The 18,046-nt window shown below is 45.2% G+C and overlaps 1 protein-coding gene across 1 annotated transcript in view; it reads right to left on the bottom strand.

Annotated features, from left to right (window-relative positions):
- cars1 (cysteinyl-tRNA synthetase 1) overlaps window positions 1-18,046 on the bottom strand; it is a 42,383-nt gene that overhangs the window by 15,341 nt on the left and 8,996 nt on the right. The window contains exons 9-11 of the mRNA XM_080532756.1: window positions 17,228-17,349; window positions 12,525-12,637; window positions 10,725-10,853 (exon numbers count right to left, since the gene is read on the bottom strand). Of these exons, the coding sequence (XP_080388882.1) occupies window positions 10,725-10,853; window positions 12,525-12,637; window positions 17,228-17,349 (364 nt within the window). The remainder of the gene's footprint in view (window positions 1-10,724; window positions 10,854-12,524; window positions 12,638-17,227; window positions 17,350-18,046) is intronic.

The following is an 18,046-nucleotide window of genomic DNA, read 5'->3' as shown; positions in this document are numbered from 1 at the left end:
ATACTGTATCACCATAATCCAATTGTGAAAGGAAAAGGGCGGAGACAAGACGTTTTCTGGAAGCCAAGGAAAAGCAAGATTTAAATCTATACAGGAAGCCCACTGTACGCTTAAGCTTTATGGCGAGAAGATCAATTTGGCCGCGTTCGTAAATTAGCTCTGAGAGCGCCGGAGCGTCCACGTGAATGCCTCGAACGCGGCCTTTGGTCAGAGGTCGAGTTGGTCTGGAACGTTTGTTTCTGAACCGAACCGTACCGAAAACCGTGACCCAAAATACCGAACCGTACCGAACCGTGGGCCAACTGAACCGTTGCACCCCTAGTCAGCACCCTGCCTCTCTGTGTCAGCCCCCTGCCTCTCTGTGTCAGCACCCTGCCTCTCTGTGTCAGCACCCTGCCTCTCTGTGTCAGCCCCCTGCCTCTCTGTGTCAGCACCCTGCCTCTCTGTGTCAGCACCCTGCCTCTCTGTGTCAGCACCCCGCCTCTCTGTGTCAGCACCCTGCCTCTCTGTGTCAGCACCCTGCCTCTCTGTGTCAGCACCCTGCCTCTCTGTGTCAGCCCCCTGCCTCTCTGTGTCAGCCCCCTGCCTCTCTGTGTCAGCCCCCTGCCTCTCTGTGCTTATTTGATTTGATTTTTATTCATCCCAAACACAATAAACATATAAAAACATAAAAGTTATCCAACACAAATTCACCTCGTGCAATTTACACTAGCGTGTTCGGGAGGGGACAGGAGGAAGTGAAAAAACGTATCTAGTCCTGCCCCCCTTCCTGACAATATGTTACAACATTTCATGAATAGAGTCTCTTTTTCTAACTAAATACAATATAAATATCCAGATACAACATAAATATCAAATGCAGACAGGGCTTCCGGTATGATGGCGGAGTGATTAGTCGCACATTTTCAGCCTCTCTCAACTCTGCAAAAATAAACCCTCAGAAATCATATTTCAACAAATATATTCACAGTAATATAGATGAGAAATAATAAAGAGGTCGGTTAGATAAAGAAAATCGAGCCAAAAGGTGATTAAAAGTAAGAAAATTGATTCGGGCCCTGACAAGAGTGAGGGAACACGAGGAGAGAAGCAGGGAACGGGTTCAGAGCCAGCTACCCTGAACCAACTTGTTGAATTGCTAGCACCCATAATTAAACAACTGAGTGAGGTTAAAGAAGAAGTTAAAGGGGTAAAACAGGGAATAAGCGATGTGAAGAGGGAGGAGATGGAAGAGCTCGCCAGGTTCCGGGGGGAAATCGACAACAAATTCGAAGAGATTAATGCCGACGTTAAAATACAGAGTGACAACATGGAAGAGGCCCAGGCGCGCATAGCGGAACTGGAGGAATGGCAGACAGAGGCTAAGAGGATGATGCTAGACGTGACGGCCCAGGCACAACGACTGCAAGAGAAGACAACGGACCTCGAGGGGAGGTCGAGGCGGAACAATATTCGCATCTTTGGCATACCGGAGGGCGCGGAGGAGAATTCGACTGGCAAGTTCCTGGAGCGCTTTTTATCCACCGAACTCGAGCTACCTAGCGACACCCCACTCCAGATACAGAGAGCACACAGAGCCCTGGCGCAGAAACCACCTCCGAACGCACCCCCCAGGTCAATGGTGGTAAACTTCCTACAGTTTGAGACGAAGGAGGTGGTGCTCAGTCATGCTTGGAGGAAGAAAATACTTGTGGGAGAGAAGAGAGTGTTTTTGACCATGATTATGCAACTGAAGTGGTCCAGAAGAGAAGGGAATACGCGGCCATAAAGAAGATATTGAAAGAGGAAAAGATCAGTTTCCAAACCCCGCTGGCGAGGATGCGAATCCACTGGGAAAGCGGAGTGAAAGGGTTTGATTTCGGTCCTAGGGAGGGGCCCTTTCTGAGAGGAAGGATACCCCCTCGACCTACCAACGGGACTTGGGGAAAAAGTCATCCCCTTTATTGGAAGAAGTGTATGTTCTGTTTTATTGCTCATTATTATTTTTTGTTAGGTTTTATTTTACATTATGCAAAGTTACTGGCTTACTTAGTTTACTGCTGTACAGGTCACTTATTAGGGATACTGAAGTAGGACTAGATGGGTACCACTGTTAGACTGGTGTCACTTAATGTTAATGGTTTGAATACCCCCAAGAAGAGAGACAGGGTAATGATGAAACTTAAGAGGGACAGAGCCCAAATTATATATCTGCAGGAGACACACCGTACCAAATTAGAACATGATAAGCTAAAGAAATATGGTTTTAGGAATGGTTGGTTTAAGGGAGGTCACAGAAGGGGTGTGACGATTATGTTATCAAATCAGGTCCAGTTTGAGTATAAAAAAGAGATAAGAGTGGGGCGCTTAGGTGGCGTAGCGGGTTAAGCGCTGACCATGTAAACGCAGGGTCCCCGGTTCGATTCCGGCCGGGGACATATCCTGCATGTCATCCCTCCTCTCTCTCTCACCCATCCTTCCTGTCTAAATCTTCACTGTATCTGTCAAATAAAAATGAAAGATATGAGTGGGACTGCCCCACTCAGAAAAAAAAATGAAAAAAAAAAGATAAGAGATGAGGAGGGAAGATACATTATTGTGAAAGGGAAGCTTGACAATGTGATGGTAACTCTGGTGAATGTTTATGCTCCTTCAGATTGTGCTAAGTCTTTTTTTAGATCATTATTTGATGTTATTGCAGCGAAACAGAGGGTATACTAATCTGTGGGGGGGATATGAATGTAGTTTTAAATCATAACATTGACACAACAAGCCTCAAAAAAACGAAAATACAAATGTCAAAATATGTTAATATATTATTGGATGAGATGGGTCTGGTCGATATATAGAGAAACCTACATCCACTGGAGAAAGACTACACACACTATTCGGCGGTACATAAAACACATTCTAGAATAGATTATTTGTTTGTTGACTCAGCAAATGTCTACAGGGTTAACGATAGTCATATAGGAGGTGCAGATGTGTCAGATCATAACCCGTTGTACCTCGTCATAGGCATTAGTAACCGGAAAAGATTAACCAATTGGAGAATGAATGTAGGTCTGCTGAATAATGAACAGAGGAAGGATAAAATTAAATTGGAAATACAAAATTGTATTAAGGAAAATGATAATGGATTGGTGGAGCCAACGATGATTTGGGACGCCTTGAAGGTGGTTATGAGAGGCAAATTAATCTCGGAATCGAGTCATGTTCAAAAATTTTTTTTGGAAAATTATACGAAAAACATAGCGAAACTGAGAGGATTGGAAAGAGACTACCAGAATTCGGCTGATTTAAACACACAAAAGGAAATTAAACTTGTAAAATCAGAGATAGAGAAACATCTGACAGAGGAGATAGAACGAAATATTCTGTTTACCAAGCAGAGCTATTATGAGTTGGGCCCGAGAGCCACTAAACTACTGGCGAGACGGACGCGTTAACAACTCGCGAGTAGTCAAATTCATAAAATTAGAGACCCACATACAAATCAATTGATGACAGAACCAGAGGATATAGAGGGAACATTCCAGAGATACTATGAGGAGTTATATGCACAGCCAGAGTCTGCATCAAGAGAGGAGATTACATCTTTTTTAAACACACTAGACCTACCAAAAATAGGACAGTTACAGAATGATACTCTAACGCAGTGGTTCTCAACCTTTTTTGGGCCAGCGCCCCCCTGTCCATTATCCAGGTCTCTTACCGCCCCCCATCAAAAAAAGTAGGCTTATTTTCTTCCCTGAATATTAATGTTGACTAATATTCTGTGTTATATCACAGAACAACAATAACACAGCAGCGATTTCACACATGTCCGGTGCAGAACAAACAGTAGGCTACAAAACTGTATATTACAACTAACATTGTTTGTTTTTTAAGTGTGCTGGTGTTGCATTTCGCCAAATTGCTGTTTTATGATGCTAATATTTATTCATTTTTGATTGGACTTTGGGGGGGGGGGTGTCACAATGTGGCGGCAAACGCTAGGGGGCTATTATTTAAATATTTTATTTTGTATTCTATGGTATTATTTTCATAAACTTACCACTTAGTTCGAATTTCTCATATCAAAACATAACAAAGTTCCAAAGTTCAGAGCTCTGCGCTCTGGGAGCGCTCAGAGATGGGCGCTCTGACTGAAAACACGGTTTTGCCCGAGCAAACTGACCGTTCGTGCATTTACGAACGTACCCGTAATAACACTGCTGACAGCTGATCAATCGCAAGCAGAGTAGTGGTTTCCTATAGCAACAAAAGACGCTGACAGCTGTTCGGAGTGCTTATGTGTTCGTTTCCAGGACATCAGAGGAGCAACATATCACAAAAAAGCGATCGTGTATTTTAGTTTGTAAACGTTAAGACGAACACATCGCAATGCTAACCTCAGAATGGCACTAGGGATAACATCCACAACAACACTTAACAGTAATACATTTATGTAATATACTGTGATGAACCTGCGAGGGGAGGGGACATTCGTAGCTGATTTCTCTAGGTTCGATTATTGGTAAGCGACAGAGAGCTTTCCGGACTGGTTACAATACGATCGCTTTTTTGAGATAGGTTGTTCCTGCTGTGATGTTCTGGTATGGTGGTATGGTATAAGGCAGGGGTGCCCACACTTTTTTGAACCAAGATCTACTTTTCAAGTAGCCAGTCTGCCAAGATCTACCAGTCTAGTTTAAACATCGCAAACGTACACGCACGTACTACAAACACACACACACACACACACACACACACACACACACACACACACACACACACAGTTCCCAGCCTGCATAGTACAATACACTTTCTCTCTCTCTGTCACACAGCCACACAGGAGAAGACCATCACAAACCCTCCCTCTTTGCTATTCTCACTCACACTCACACACACACACACACACACGCACACACACACACACACACACACACACACACACACAGACACACACACACACAGACACACACACATACACACACACACACATACACACACACACACACACATTTGACAGTCTGCATTTCTCTACCTTAGTGGGAGACCTGGTGTAGGCAGGCTTGCAAGGTGTCATCAGCCACTGTGGATCTGTCATCGAAAAGGCAATCTGCAGCCTCGAGAAACGCTTTTTTCACAATTTCGCCGTCTTTGTTTTCTTCTTGTGTTTAACAAGAACGTGACTGACGCGATAAGAAGCTATCGTTGCAGCCGTACGTTTTCGCTCTTTTGCCACATTTCCCTTCTTCAAAACAGCCATCATAGAGAAACAGCCATCATAGAGAAACAGCCATCATAGAGAAACAGCCATCGTAGATTTGCAGATCAGACTGACGCACTTCCAATATCACATTGTGTAAAAAAAGTCCTCCTCCCATTCTGGATGGAAGTTGTATGTTATTGGTTTCTTACTTGGTCCAGCTTCCCCACTCATTTGTATACCCTTTCTTTAGTATTATATAGTAAATAGTAGAAATTGGAAGGCTAACTAGTTAATTAGTCTCGCCGGTATTTAGTATTTTGTAGTTGGCGCTGTTGAATGAATGATGAATGAATGAATGAATGAATGGTCTTAATTGTCATTGCTATAGTACAGGTACCAAACAACGAAATTTGGGAGGGGTGGCTCCCCTGGTGCTAGGAAAGAAAAAAAAGAAAAAAAACAAGGGAAAGGAGCTGGTTTACATAAATAAAGGTGTACACTATCCACTATACTATACTGTACAGATAAAACACTGTGCTGTACTCTATGCTATGCTATACCTATTCTAACATTTCCTATTTCTCTGCAACCTTATGTACCCTAGGGTTGTCATATTGCAATGACTGCGCATGCGTGGTGAACCGTGTGTTAGGTGAAAAGATCAGATCGCAGACTGGCTTACCTGTACGTCAATCAAGTGGCAAAAGCCATAGTGAGGATGGATGATAGGCGAACTTTTTTTTTTTTTTCTCCTTTTGGGTTTTGTTCAATGCCATGCGATCTACCCATACTACCTTTGAAAAGACGGTTTGTCCGAGCGAACGGACCGTTCGTGCATTTACGAACGTACCCGTAATAACACTGCTGACAGCTGTTTTTCATGAGAAAAATACTTTATGCGTGACCGCCCCCCAAGAACACCTCAACGCCCCCCTTTTAAAAATATTTGTTCCAGCGCCCCCCGATGTTGTCTGAACGCCCCCGTTGAGAAACGATGCTCTAACAGGAGACATTACGATAGAGGAGGTAGTGGAGGCAATAAACAGATTTAAAAATGGGAAATCACCTGGCAGCGACGGATACCCGGCAGAATGGTATAAGACATTCAAGGACGAACTGTCTCCGTTGTTAGTTGACTCTTGGACATTACAAAAAGGTAAACTACCACCAACATGGGCAGAAACGATAATAACGGTCATACCTAAACCGGGAAAAGATAAGGAAATATGCGGGAATAATAGGCCGACCTCAATACTCAATTTGGACTATAGAATATATATATCTATATATATCTATTATATCCATATATCTATTATCTCTAGACGACTGGACACCTTTACATTGGACTTGATTGACGAGGACCAAACAGGATTTGTGAGGGGGCGTCAGACACATGATAACATTAGGAGGACTTTGCACATCATAGATCAGGCAAACATACAGAAAAGAGACACGATTCTGGTTAGCGTAGATGCCGAAAAGGCTTTTGATAGGGTTAATTGGAACTTCCTGTTTACAGTGTTAGAGAAATTTGGATTCAATGATAAATCAATAGAGATTATTCGAACCCTATATCAAAAACCTATAGCTAGAATCTAAATAAATGGAAGCTTATCTAACAAATTCAATCTAGAGAGATCAACCAGACAAGGGTGCTGTTTGTCGCTCACCCTGTTCTCATATTATATTGAACCATTGGCCCAAGCCATACGTGAAAATAGTAGAATCCACGGGGTGACAGTGGGCGGAGTAGAACATAAAGTGGGCCTTTTTGCAGATGACGTCATACATTCCTTGAACGACCGAGTGAATCGCTGCCTGAACTACTGGATCTCTTGAACTCATATGGACAGCTATCAGGATACAAGATAAATATGACTAAAACCCAAATACTCACCATTAATTACACTCCAATTTAACACGATACAGCCGCACCTTTTAATTGATAAGTTAAATGGGCTTAATGTCCCCCCCCTCATTATAAAATGGTATCACTCCTTTTTAACTAACCGCACACAGCGGGTCAGTGTTAATGGCACTCTTTCGGAACCCAGAACCATAAGCACTGGTGCTCCACAGGGTATAGTCAGTTCCCCTGTGCTCTTTACTTTATACACAAACGAGTGCAGAAGCACCTACCCTAGCAACCGCATCATAAAATTTTCGGATGACACTGCCATCCTTGCTTTAATCAAAAAGGACAGTGACCTAAATGACTATTATTCTGAAATCCAGAGGTTTGTTAAATGGTGTGATATTAACTGCCTGGTTTGAAATGTTAAGAAAACTGAGGAGATGGTGTTCGACCCCAGAGGTGTTGGGGACCACAGGCCTGTGGTCATCCACAAACAATCCATCTCTCAGGTCGCCTCTTACAAATATCTTGGGGTTTTCATTGATAACTCACTCACCTGGAGCACTCATGTAGACAGCCTTTGTAGCAGATTACAACAACGACTACACTTCCTACGCCGCCTTAGAGTTCATGGTGTTGACCCAAAATTTATGTTACTTTTCTACCAGTCTGTCTTAGAGAGTCTCATCAGATACGGCATTACATCTTGGTTTGGTAACCTATCTGTAAAACTAAGGTCCAAACTGGTCCGACTGATAGAGACTGCATGGAAGATCATAGGGGTGAAAGACCACTCATCCCTGCAGTCTATTTTTGAACAGGCTACTCTCAGACAGGCTAGTAGAATTCTTATGAATCCCTCCCATGTCCTACATGCAGAGTATGAACTGCTGCCCTCTGGGAGGAGGTTCAGAGTCCCCCGCGCTAGATTAAATAGATTTAAAAATTCTTTTATTCCCGTTTCTGTTAAACTTTTAAACTGCACCAGATGAATGTAACTTATCTTGCTTATCATTTTATTCCCACTCTTGTTTTAATCAGGTCCGCCTTCTGTTTGTGTGCTAATATCCTGTATTGTCTGTTGCTCTTTGTTGGCTGCTGTGGGGTGTAAGCCCAATACAAATTTCCCAGTGATGGGACAATAAAGTGACTCGTGACTCCACCAAAGGAGATCAGGGAAAAATTCCATTTAAATTGGAATCTAAAGAAAAACAATTATTTAGGGATAGAAGTGACTAGACACTTATCAGGACTATATAGAGCAAATTATGATAAGATTAACCGAGAATTATTAAAAGACATACATCGTTGGTCCACCCTAACATTGGATTTTAGCTCTAAGATTGATTTAGTAAGAATGAATGTATTACCCAGAATCTTATATTTATTCCAGGCATTACCAATAGAGATACCACAAATACAATTCACATCATGGGACAGGATGATCTCTAGATTCATATGGGGGGGGGGGGGGGGGAGAGGCCTAGAGTGAGATTCAGAACTCTCCAACTAAAGAGGGAGAAGGGGGGCTTGAGTCTACCGAACCTGAAAGAATACTTCCACGCAGCCCAGTTGAAATATATAAATTGTTGGTGTAAACCGGATTATGGAGCAAAATGGAGAGAAATAGAAAAATAATTTGGTATGTGCCTGATACAGAGTGTCATAGGAGATAGGGAAACATTTAAGAAGGTTAGGAATCAAATGGATTCGATCACAAAATGTACCCTGGAAATATGGTTCAGAATACTCAAACACAACAAGGCGGAGAACGATGCAAATTTATTGAAATGGGTGGCTTTTGATAACAATTTTAAACCAGCTGGGCACGGTGGGGGTTTCAGACAGTGGGCGGATAAAGGCATTACGGCTTGGTGCACGCTGGTAGATAAGGGAAAGGTAGTGAGTTTCCAGGACTTGAAAACTACATACGGCCTGGATTGGAGGGAATTCTACAAATATCTTCAGAATGCGGGATTACTTTGGGAAACGGATTGGACAGGAACTCTCCCTAAAAGTGAATGATGTGGTACAAGTTATGATTGATGCATATAAATGGAAGAAGGTCAGGGCTATAACTACATTGTACAAGGCATTGATGAGTGGCAAAAACACAACAGGGTATATAAAAAAAAAATGGGAAACAGAATTTGGTATAGAAATATCTGAAGATGATTGGGATAATATGTGGGAAAAACATCAGACCTCAACCTGCTCACGAGCATGGAGAGAGTTTTCCTGGAAAAATCTGATACGTTTTTTTATCACGCCCAAAATAGTAAATAACTATTCGGATACAAGGAAGTCATGTTGGAGGAATTGTGGGGTATCTGAGGCTAACCATGCCCATATATTCTGGAATTGCCACAAAATAATAGGGTTTTGGGGAATGACACATGGGATAACACAATACATTCGGGGTTACAAATTTCCTATGAATCACAAGCTGCTCTATAAGTGTAATTACACAGAAAAGGAGATACAGGTTGGGGACTCTTATCTATTCAAGATACTCATGGTCGCTGGGAAAAAGGCTATCACAAGGAAATGGGGTACGGAAGACCTACCTACTCAGGCCCAATGGGTAGACACAGTGGGGGAAATCCATGTTATGGAAAGACTGACTCACAGACTACGATTTTTTTGGCAATTGACACAGACTTGAGACATGACAGCAGTAGCTTTTTCTTTTCCTTTTAATGTTTTTCTTTTGTTGTTTTTGTTGATGTTGAATTGTTGTATTATTGTTTCTTATTGTTGAATAAAAAGAAAATTGCAAAAAAAAAAAATCAAATGCAGAAAATTAAATAAGATTGATTCATATTTTTGCTCAGTTTAACACTCGCATCTAGTCCATTCCAAAGGGACGCCCCACAAACAGAGTTGCACATACTTTCAGAGGAAAGAGGTATGGAGAGAAGAGAAGAGAGAGGGATGAAGAGAAAAGAGAGGGATGGAGAGAGGAGAAGAGAGAGGGATGGAGGGAGAAGAGAGAGGGATGAGAGAGGAGAGAGGGATGGAGAGAAGAGAAGAGAGAGGGAGAGGGAGGAGGGGAGAGAGGGATGGAGAGAAGAGAAGAGAGAGGGATGGCCCCGCGGTGGTGTAGCGGTCTAAGCACTAGCCACTAGTGCAAGCTGCCCACCGGGGACTGGGATCGAATCCCGGTCTCGCCAGACCCGGATATGGCCGAGGCACACAGGGAGCGGCATATTGAGCGGCCGCTCCAGAGGGCGGTATAGGACTATTTCCGGACAAGGATCCGTCGCGCAACAGCGCCCCCGGGGTGCCGGAATAACGGTGCTGGGCTCGAGGAGCCAGTCAGCTAGTCTGCCTGGCGATCTCCTCTGGGGCTGCCGGCCACGGGGTCGTGCGGCGGATCCTACGCAATAGGCAGGGGATAATTGGATGCTAGGTTGGGTTCAATTGGATACCAAATTGGGTGAAAAAGGGATAAAATCTGAAAAACTATTTTTTTTTTTAAAAAGAAGAGAGAGGGATGGAGAGAAGAGAAGAGAGAGGGATGGAGAGAAGAGAAGAGAGAGGGATGGAGAGAGGAGAGGAGGGAGGGACTGAATACTTTTCAGAGTCGTACGAACTTATCCATGTCGCTTTGGGATTCAAGAGGCTAAAGAGGCTAAAGCCTCACTGTGGGCCAGCCCATTGTCATGATAAGGGTGGGGGGGGGGGTCTTACCTCAGACTGAGCCAACTCGTTATCGTGATGGGGGAACCGCAGGTCGAACCCCCCTCCGTGGATGTCCATGGACTCTCCCAGGATGGACCCTGCCATGGCGGAACATTCTATGTGCCAACCGGGCCGGCCCTGTTCACACACAGTGAGAGAAACGTGGGTTACTAGGTAACCGTTACTAGGTAACCAAGTTATAGACCTGTTCCGATACCCTTTATCCCTCCTAAAGACCTCCTCGTCCCCACTACCCCCCTGTACAGTTTGTCTACTATAAAAAAATAAAAATAATCCTCTAGCATATTAACAGCCGCATAGATGACTTTTTCTTACGAGGACTGATGATGGATGATTCACTTACTTAGACTAATGGATTTGTTGTAAGTCGCTTTGGATAAAGGCGTCTGCTAACATTAATAATAATAATAATAATAATTCATTACATTTATATAGCGCTTTTCCGAGGCTCAAAGACGCTGACAATATGGGAGAAACGGAAAACACAGAAACAACAAGTAACAGACAACATGGACACATGGAACACAGAGTCAGCGAACGGGGAGGGGGGGGGGGGGGTGGTAGGGACAGGGGAGATGGGTAGGGGAGGCTGTATGCATGTTAGGGGGGTGGTAGGGTTAGGGGAGATGGGTAGGGGTAGGGGAGGTTGTATGCGTGTCCAGGGGGGTGGCGGGGGGGTGGCCGGGATGGGGGAGATGTCTAGGGGTAGGGGAGGCTGTAGGCATGGGAGAACAGGTAGGTTTTGAGGTGGGATTTAAAAGTGAGGAGTGAGGGTGAGTCTCTGAGTGGTTGAGGGAGAGAGTTCCAGAGGCGGGGTGCAGCTCGTGAAAAGGCACGGTGACCGAAGCCTTTGAGTTTTGAGGGTTGGACAGTGAGGGGAACAATGGATGAGGATCGGAGGGTACGGGTAGGGCGATGAGGGAGAAGGAGGTCAGTCAGGTAAGGGGGGGCCAGGCTATGGAGGGCTTTGTATGTGAGGATGAGGACTTTGAATTGGATACGTTCTTTGATGGGGAGCCAGTGGAGAGAGTGGAGGACAGGAGGGATGAGGTCACGGGAGCGGGTGTTTGAGAGGAGGCGTGCAGAAGCCAGCAATTACAGAAATATTTACAACTTAAAACTCCGACAAGTTCATTAGCTTAGAAACCATTTCCTCATAGAGGGTTTGTAAAGATCACAGGTGAGAGAAGCATGTGTGAGAGAGAGAGAGGAAGAGAGAGAGGAAGAGAGAGTATGTGTGTGAGTGTGTGTGTGTATGTGTGTGTGTGTGTGTGTGTGTGCGTAAGAGAGAGAGAGCGAGAGTGTGTGTGACAGTGAGAATGTGCCTGTGCACACGTGCGTGCGTGTGTGCGTGCGTGTGTGCATGCGTGTGTGTGTGCGTGTGAGTGTTTGTGTGTCTGTGCGTGTCTGTATGTGCGTGCGTGTCTGTGTGTGTGTGCGTGTGAGTGTTTGTGTGTCTGTGCGTGTCTGTATGTGTGTGCGTGTGTGTGTGTCTGTGTGTGTGTGTGTCTGTGTGTGTGTGTGTCTGTGAGTGTGTGTGCATGCGTGTGTCTGTACGTGTGTGTGTCTGTGTGTGTGTGTGCGTGTCTGTGTGTGCGTGCGTGCGTGCATGAGTGTGTGTGTGTCTGTGCGTGCATGCGTGTGTGAGTGTGTGTGTGTGTGTGTCTGTGCGTGCGTGTGCGTGTGTGTGTGTGTGTGTGTGTGTGTCTGTGAGTGAGTGTGTGTGTGTGTGTGTGTGTGTGTGTGTGTGTGTGCGTGCGTGTGTGCGTGTGTGTGTGTGTACAGTACCTTCCCCCAGGGAGAGTCCCAGGAGGGCTCCCCAGGCTTGGAGGCCTTCCACAGGGCGAAGTCACTCTGGGAGTGCTTCTCACTCAGACGCTCCGCCGAGATGCTCAGGTCTCCTGCAGGGGTCAGAGGTCACACTCAGGACAACAACAAAGTCACCTCGCTGGCCTTCTCTCTCAACGTTTACACACTGTGAGTTCCTCTCCTCTCCTCTCCTCTCCTCTCCTCACTCCTCCACTCGCATCCTACTCCTAGGGCTGTTACGATTATTCGACGTCATCGACGTCATCGATTACGTCAATACGTCGGTTGCCGTAAAATGCGTCGGTTAGTCGTAAAAAACTAAATGGCTGCGACCAGTGCAAACACGGAGGCAGAGCCGGCGGCTAAAAGACTTCGCCCACGATCGTCCAAAGTATGGGAGTACTTTACAAAAAAAGAAACCAATGGCAATGTGGTGGTCTGTAAACTGTGCAAAAATGAATTGGCCTATCACAGCAGTACGACTGCAATGAACGAGCACCTCAAGCGAAAGCATCCTGGAGCGCTTTGTGAAGACAGCCGCAAGCTAGCACCGTAAGTCACCGTTGTATTTCTGTTCACTTTTCCGGCTGTGTATCAGTGAAAAATGGATAGCTACTAGCTGGCTAGCTACGGTAGCCTTACTAGCCTATTGTTATTGTGGTGCTCGCATCTACTGTACGTTATCTAGCTCGTAGCTCGCATGCTACGTTAGCATCAATGTAGCTAATCATAACATAGCAGCGAGAGTAACGTTAGCTATGTAGCTGGCTAGCTACGGTAGCCTTACTAGCCTATTGTTATTGTGGTGCTCGCACCTACTGTACGTTATCTAGCTCGTAGCTCGCATGCTACGTTAGCATCAATTTAGCTAATCATAACATAGCAGCGAGAGTAAAGTTAGCTAGCCATGTAGCTACTAGCTAGCTATGTGTTGTGGTGATGGACAGACTTCTAAATGGCCATGTTGGCTAAACATAGCAGTGAGGTGGAAATTAAGGGGCCTACACATGATAAGAAATGTGTGCTTTTTTAATTTTCAGGAAGCAAAGCAGTGTGGAAAACTTTTTCCACAAAAAGAGCACAACTCCATGCACACCCCAGATGGCTGCTCAGCTTTCTAACAGCATCTTACAGATGATCGTCAAGGACATGAGACCTGTTGCTATTGTGGAGGGTCAAGGCTTTCGTGAGATGATCAACACATTTGAAGTTAACTTTTATATTTTATAATATTATATTTTATGTTGAGATTGTTATTGTTAAAGATTGTTGCTGAGAGTATACGGTATTCCGGTTAGAATTTCACTTTTTTACAGAATTTACTGCATTCCTTGCACTTTTCCTTTTACTTGAAGTTAACTTTTATATTTTATAATATTATATTTTATGTTGGACTGTAAGAAAGAGAGGATCTTTTTTGTTGTGTGGAATATTGCCCTGCAGTGCAAGAATAATTGAATAAAATACTGAAATGTTGATAAGAGAAGTTTTTGACATTTATTTGGGGAAAATGAAGTGATACATTAATCGAACAGCAAAAAAATAACCGTTAGACTAATCGTTAAATTAGTCGTTAGACTAACCGACTAATCGACAAAATAATCGTTAGATTAATCGTTAGGAAAATAGTCGTTTGGGACAGCCCTACCTACTCCCTTTGGATATTTCTCCTCCGACTGCTTTTGGAGAAAAAGCTATTGGAGGATGGAGGAGAGGAGGAGAGGAGGAGAGGAATGGAGTTTCTAACCATTAAGGAAAGGGCCACTGACAAGTGTAGTGTAGACCTAACATGATTGAATATATATAAGTAAGACCACACAATTTAGCCAATCAGAGGACAAGGTGGAGCGACGACCATCTTTCTCCCACCTATCCAACCTCTCAGATCTACATAAAGGTCTAGGGTGAAGGGTGAAGGGGCTAGGGGTCGTTTCTGGAAGAGGGCAATAACTCTATAGCAGGGGTGCCCAATACGTCGATCGCGATCGACCGGTCGATCGCAAAGGTAGTATGGGTAGATCGCATGCAGTGTTTCCTCTACATGCATTTCATCGTGGCGCACCGCCACGATGGAATTTCCTCCGCCACCATGCAGATTTCTCAAAAAAAAAAAAAAAAATTTAGGCCGCTTTTTCTTTTAGACACACCCACAAGCGCGAAGCGACGCGCTTGCAAAACTGTTTTGTGATTGGTCGAATACATCTAGGCTGCGTGTAGACAAACTACGTCAAATGTTACAATATGCGCGACGACGGTGCTGGATCCTGGATCTGTGCATCGGTGTTTAGGAAGAACACGGAGCAGGCGCCAGACCAGACTAGATGATCGTGGAGTGAAGATATTATGAAAGTGTACGTGCTTGTCGATCACCCGTCGCATCGCGTACGCTTTAATAATCTCTTCACTCCACAATCATCTAGTCTGGTCTGGCGCCTGCTCCGTCTGTTTTTCTTCCTGCACACAGGTAAACAGATCCAGGATCCAGCAGCGTCTTCGGGCTCGCGCAAACAAACCCGGCGAATTTTTTTACTTGCCCCAGGCAAGCGTTACTGTTGAACCCTGCTGATACATGATTCTTCCCTGCACATTGACAATGTTTTCTCTCTCCTCTTTCTTCTGCGTTGTGAAGGGATCCACTGCAGCGTACACGAAAAGCGGCTACTGTGTCAACCACTTCCCATAATAGTTACAACAACCATAAAGCCTCCATAATGATAATGAAAAGAAGGGGAGACGAATTTTTTATTGACAACGGAATTACATGCTGGAAAAACATGCAGACACAGACAATAAGAGACGTACGGGAAAACATTTTATTTTTTTTGGCCATCCTCGAGTTTTGGCTGAAATGACGTCGTTGTTTTGAGCGCGCGTGCGCGTTTCATGCGCGTGCACGCGAAAAAATCGCGGGCGCGCGCTGCGCGCGCGCGGTCAACGCTACCCGCCACCATTGTAAAAATTCCTGGAGGAAACACTGCGCATGGCATTGAACAAAACGGAAAAAAAATATATAAAATAAATAAATAAATTCACCTATCATCCATCCTCACTATGGCTTTTGCCACTTGATTGACGTACAGGTAAGCCAGTCTGAGATCTGATCTTTTCACCTACACCTAACACGCGGTTCACCACGCATGCGCAGTCAACAGCACCAACTACAAAATACAAAATACCGTCGAGACTAATTACCTAGTTAGCCTTCCAATTTCTTCTATTTACAATATAATACTAAATAAAGGCTATACAAATGAGTGGGGAAGCTGGACCAAGTAAGAAACCAATAACGTATAACTTCCATCCAGAATGGGAGGAGGACTTTTTTACACGATGTGATATTGGAAATGCGTCTGTCTGATCAGCAAATCTACGATGGCTATTTCGAAGAAGGGAAATGTGGCAAAAGAGCGAAAACGTACGGCTGCAACGATAGCTTCTTATCGCGTCAGTCACGTTCTTGTTAAACACAAGAAGTCATTCAAAGACGGCGAAATTGTGAAAAAAGTTTCTCGAGGCTGCAGATTGCCTTTTCGATGACAGATCCACAGTGGCTGATGACACCTTGCAAGCCTGCCTACACCTTGCAACCAGCTCCTACAGCCCTGACTATTAGAAACTAGCTGCCTCCTCCCAGTGCCAGGTCTCCCACTAAGGTAGAGAAATGCATTTATTTCCTCCTTTCAAACTAGGGAACTACCTGTTTTGTATCTGGTTTACTTTTCTGTTTGTTGGATCAGTAGTTGGCTATGGTACTGCAGACTGGCTGTCAGTGTGTGAGTGAGAGAAAGTGAGTGTGTGTGTGTGTGTGTGTGTGTGTGTGTGTGTGTGTGTGTGTGTGTGTGTGTGTGTGTGTGTGTGTGTGTGTGTGTGTGTGTAAGAGAGTGAGAGAGAGAGAGGGAGAGCGAGGGAGAGAGAGAGGGAGGGTTTGTGCTATGGCTCCCTATGCAGACTGGCAAATGTGTGTGTGTGTGTGTGTGTGTGTGTGTGTGTGTGTGTGTGTGTGTGTGTGTGTGTGTGAATGTGTGTGAGCGAGAATAGCAAAGAGGGAGGGTTGGTGATGGTCTTCTCCTGTGGCTGTGTGACAGAGAGAGGGAAAGTGTATTGTGAGTTTACTATGCAGGCTGGGAAGTGTGTGTGTGTGTGTGTGTGTGTGTGTGTGTGTGTGTGTGTGTGTGTGTGTGTTTGTAGTACGTGCATGTACGTTTGCGATGTTGAAACTAGACTGGTAGATCTTGGCAGACTGGCTACTTGAAAAGTAGATCTTGGTTCCAAAAAGTGTGAGCACCCCTGCTCTATAGCATGAGCAGGCTAAATGAATCAAACTCTCATATTGTGAGCAGGCTAAATGAATCAAACTCTCATATTGTGAGCAGGCTAAATGAATTAAACTCTCATATAGTGAGCAGGCTAAATGAATCAAACTCTCAGAACGTGAGCAGGCTAAATTAATTTAAAAAATGAAATCATATCATAGCGGTTAGTGTTTACCGCTTTAAGACTAAGGTAAAAGGGGTGTGGTTCTAGAATCAGGTTAAAGGGGTGTGGTTCTAGAATCAGGTTAAAGGGGTGTGGTTCTAGACTCAGGTTAAAGCGGTGTGGTTCTAGACTCAGGTTAAAGGGGTGTGGTTCTCGACTCAGGTTAAAGGGGTGTGGTTCTAGACTCAGGTTAAAGGGGGACCCACCCTCGCCCTCCTGCAGTGCCTTCTGGTCCCCGACAGCCTCCGGCACCAGCTTGGCGTAGGAATGACCTGGACTGGTGTCAAACTTGGCCGTGTCGAAGTACACAGACCCGTTAGACTCATACCTGCCAGGAGAGAAAGAGACGAGACAAGCCTAGTGAGGGAGGGAGGGAGAGAGACAAGCCTAGTGAGGGAGGGAGGGAGGGAGGGAGAGAGACAAGCCTAGTGAGGGAGGGAGGGAGAGAGACAAGCCTAGTGAGGGAGGGAGGGAGGGAGACAAGCATAGTGAGGGAGGGAGGGAGAGAGAGAGACAAGCATAGTGAGGGAGGGAGGGAGAGAGAGAGACAAGCCTAGTGAGGGAGGGAGGGAGAGAGAGAGACAAGCATAGTGAGGGAGGGAGGGAGGGAGAGACAAGCCTAGTGAGGGAGGGAGAGAGAGAGACAAGCTTAGTGAGGGAGGGAGGGAGAGAGACAAGCCTAGTGAGGGAGGGAGGGAGAGAGAGAGACAAGCATAGTGAGGGAGGGAGACAAGCCTAGTGAGGGAGGGAGGGAGAGAGAGAGAGAGACAAGCCTAGTGAGGGAGGGAGGGAGGGAGAGAGAGAGAGAGACAAGCATAGTGAGGGAGGGAGGGAGGGAGAGAGACAAGCCTAGTGAGGGAGGGAGGGAGAGAGACAAGCATAGTGAGGGAGGGAGGGAGGGAGAGAGAGAGACAAGCATAGTGAGGGAGGGAGGGAGAGAGAGAGACAAGCCTAGTGAGGGAGGGAGGGAGGGAGACAAGCATAGTGAGGGAGGGAGAGAGAGAGACAAGCCTAGTGAGGGAGGG

Source organism: Nansenia antarctica (genome assembly GCF_963989245.1).
Source record: "Nansenia antarctica genome assembly, chromosome: 5".
In the NCBI taxonomy this organism is placed as follows: domain Eukaryota; kingdom Metazoa; phylum Chordata; class Actinopteri; order Argentiniformes; family Microstomatidae; genus Nansenia; species Nansenia antarctica.
This window is presented reverse-complemented; position numbering and strand designations above follow the sequence as displayed.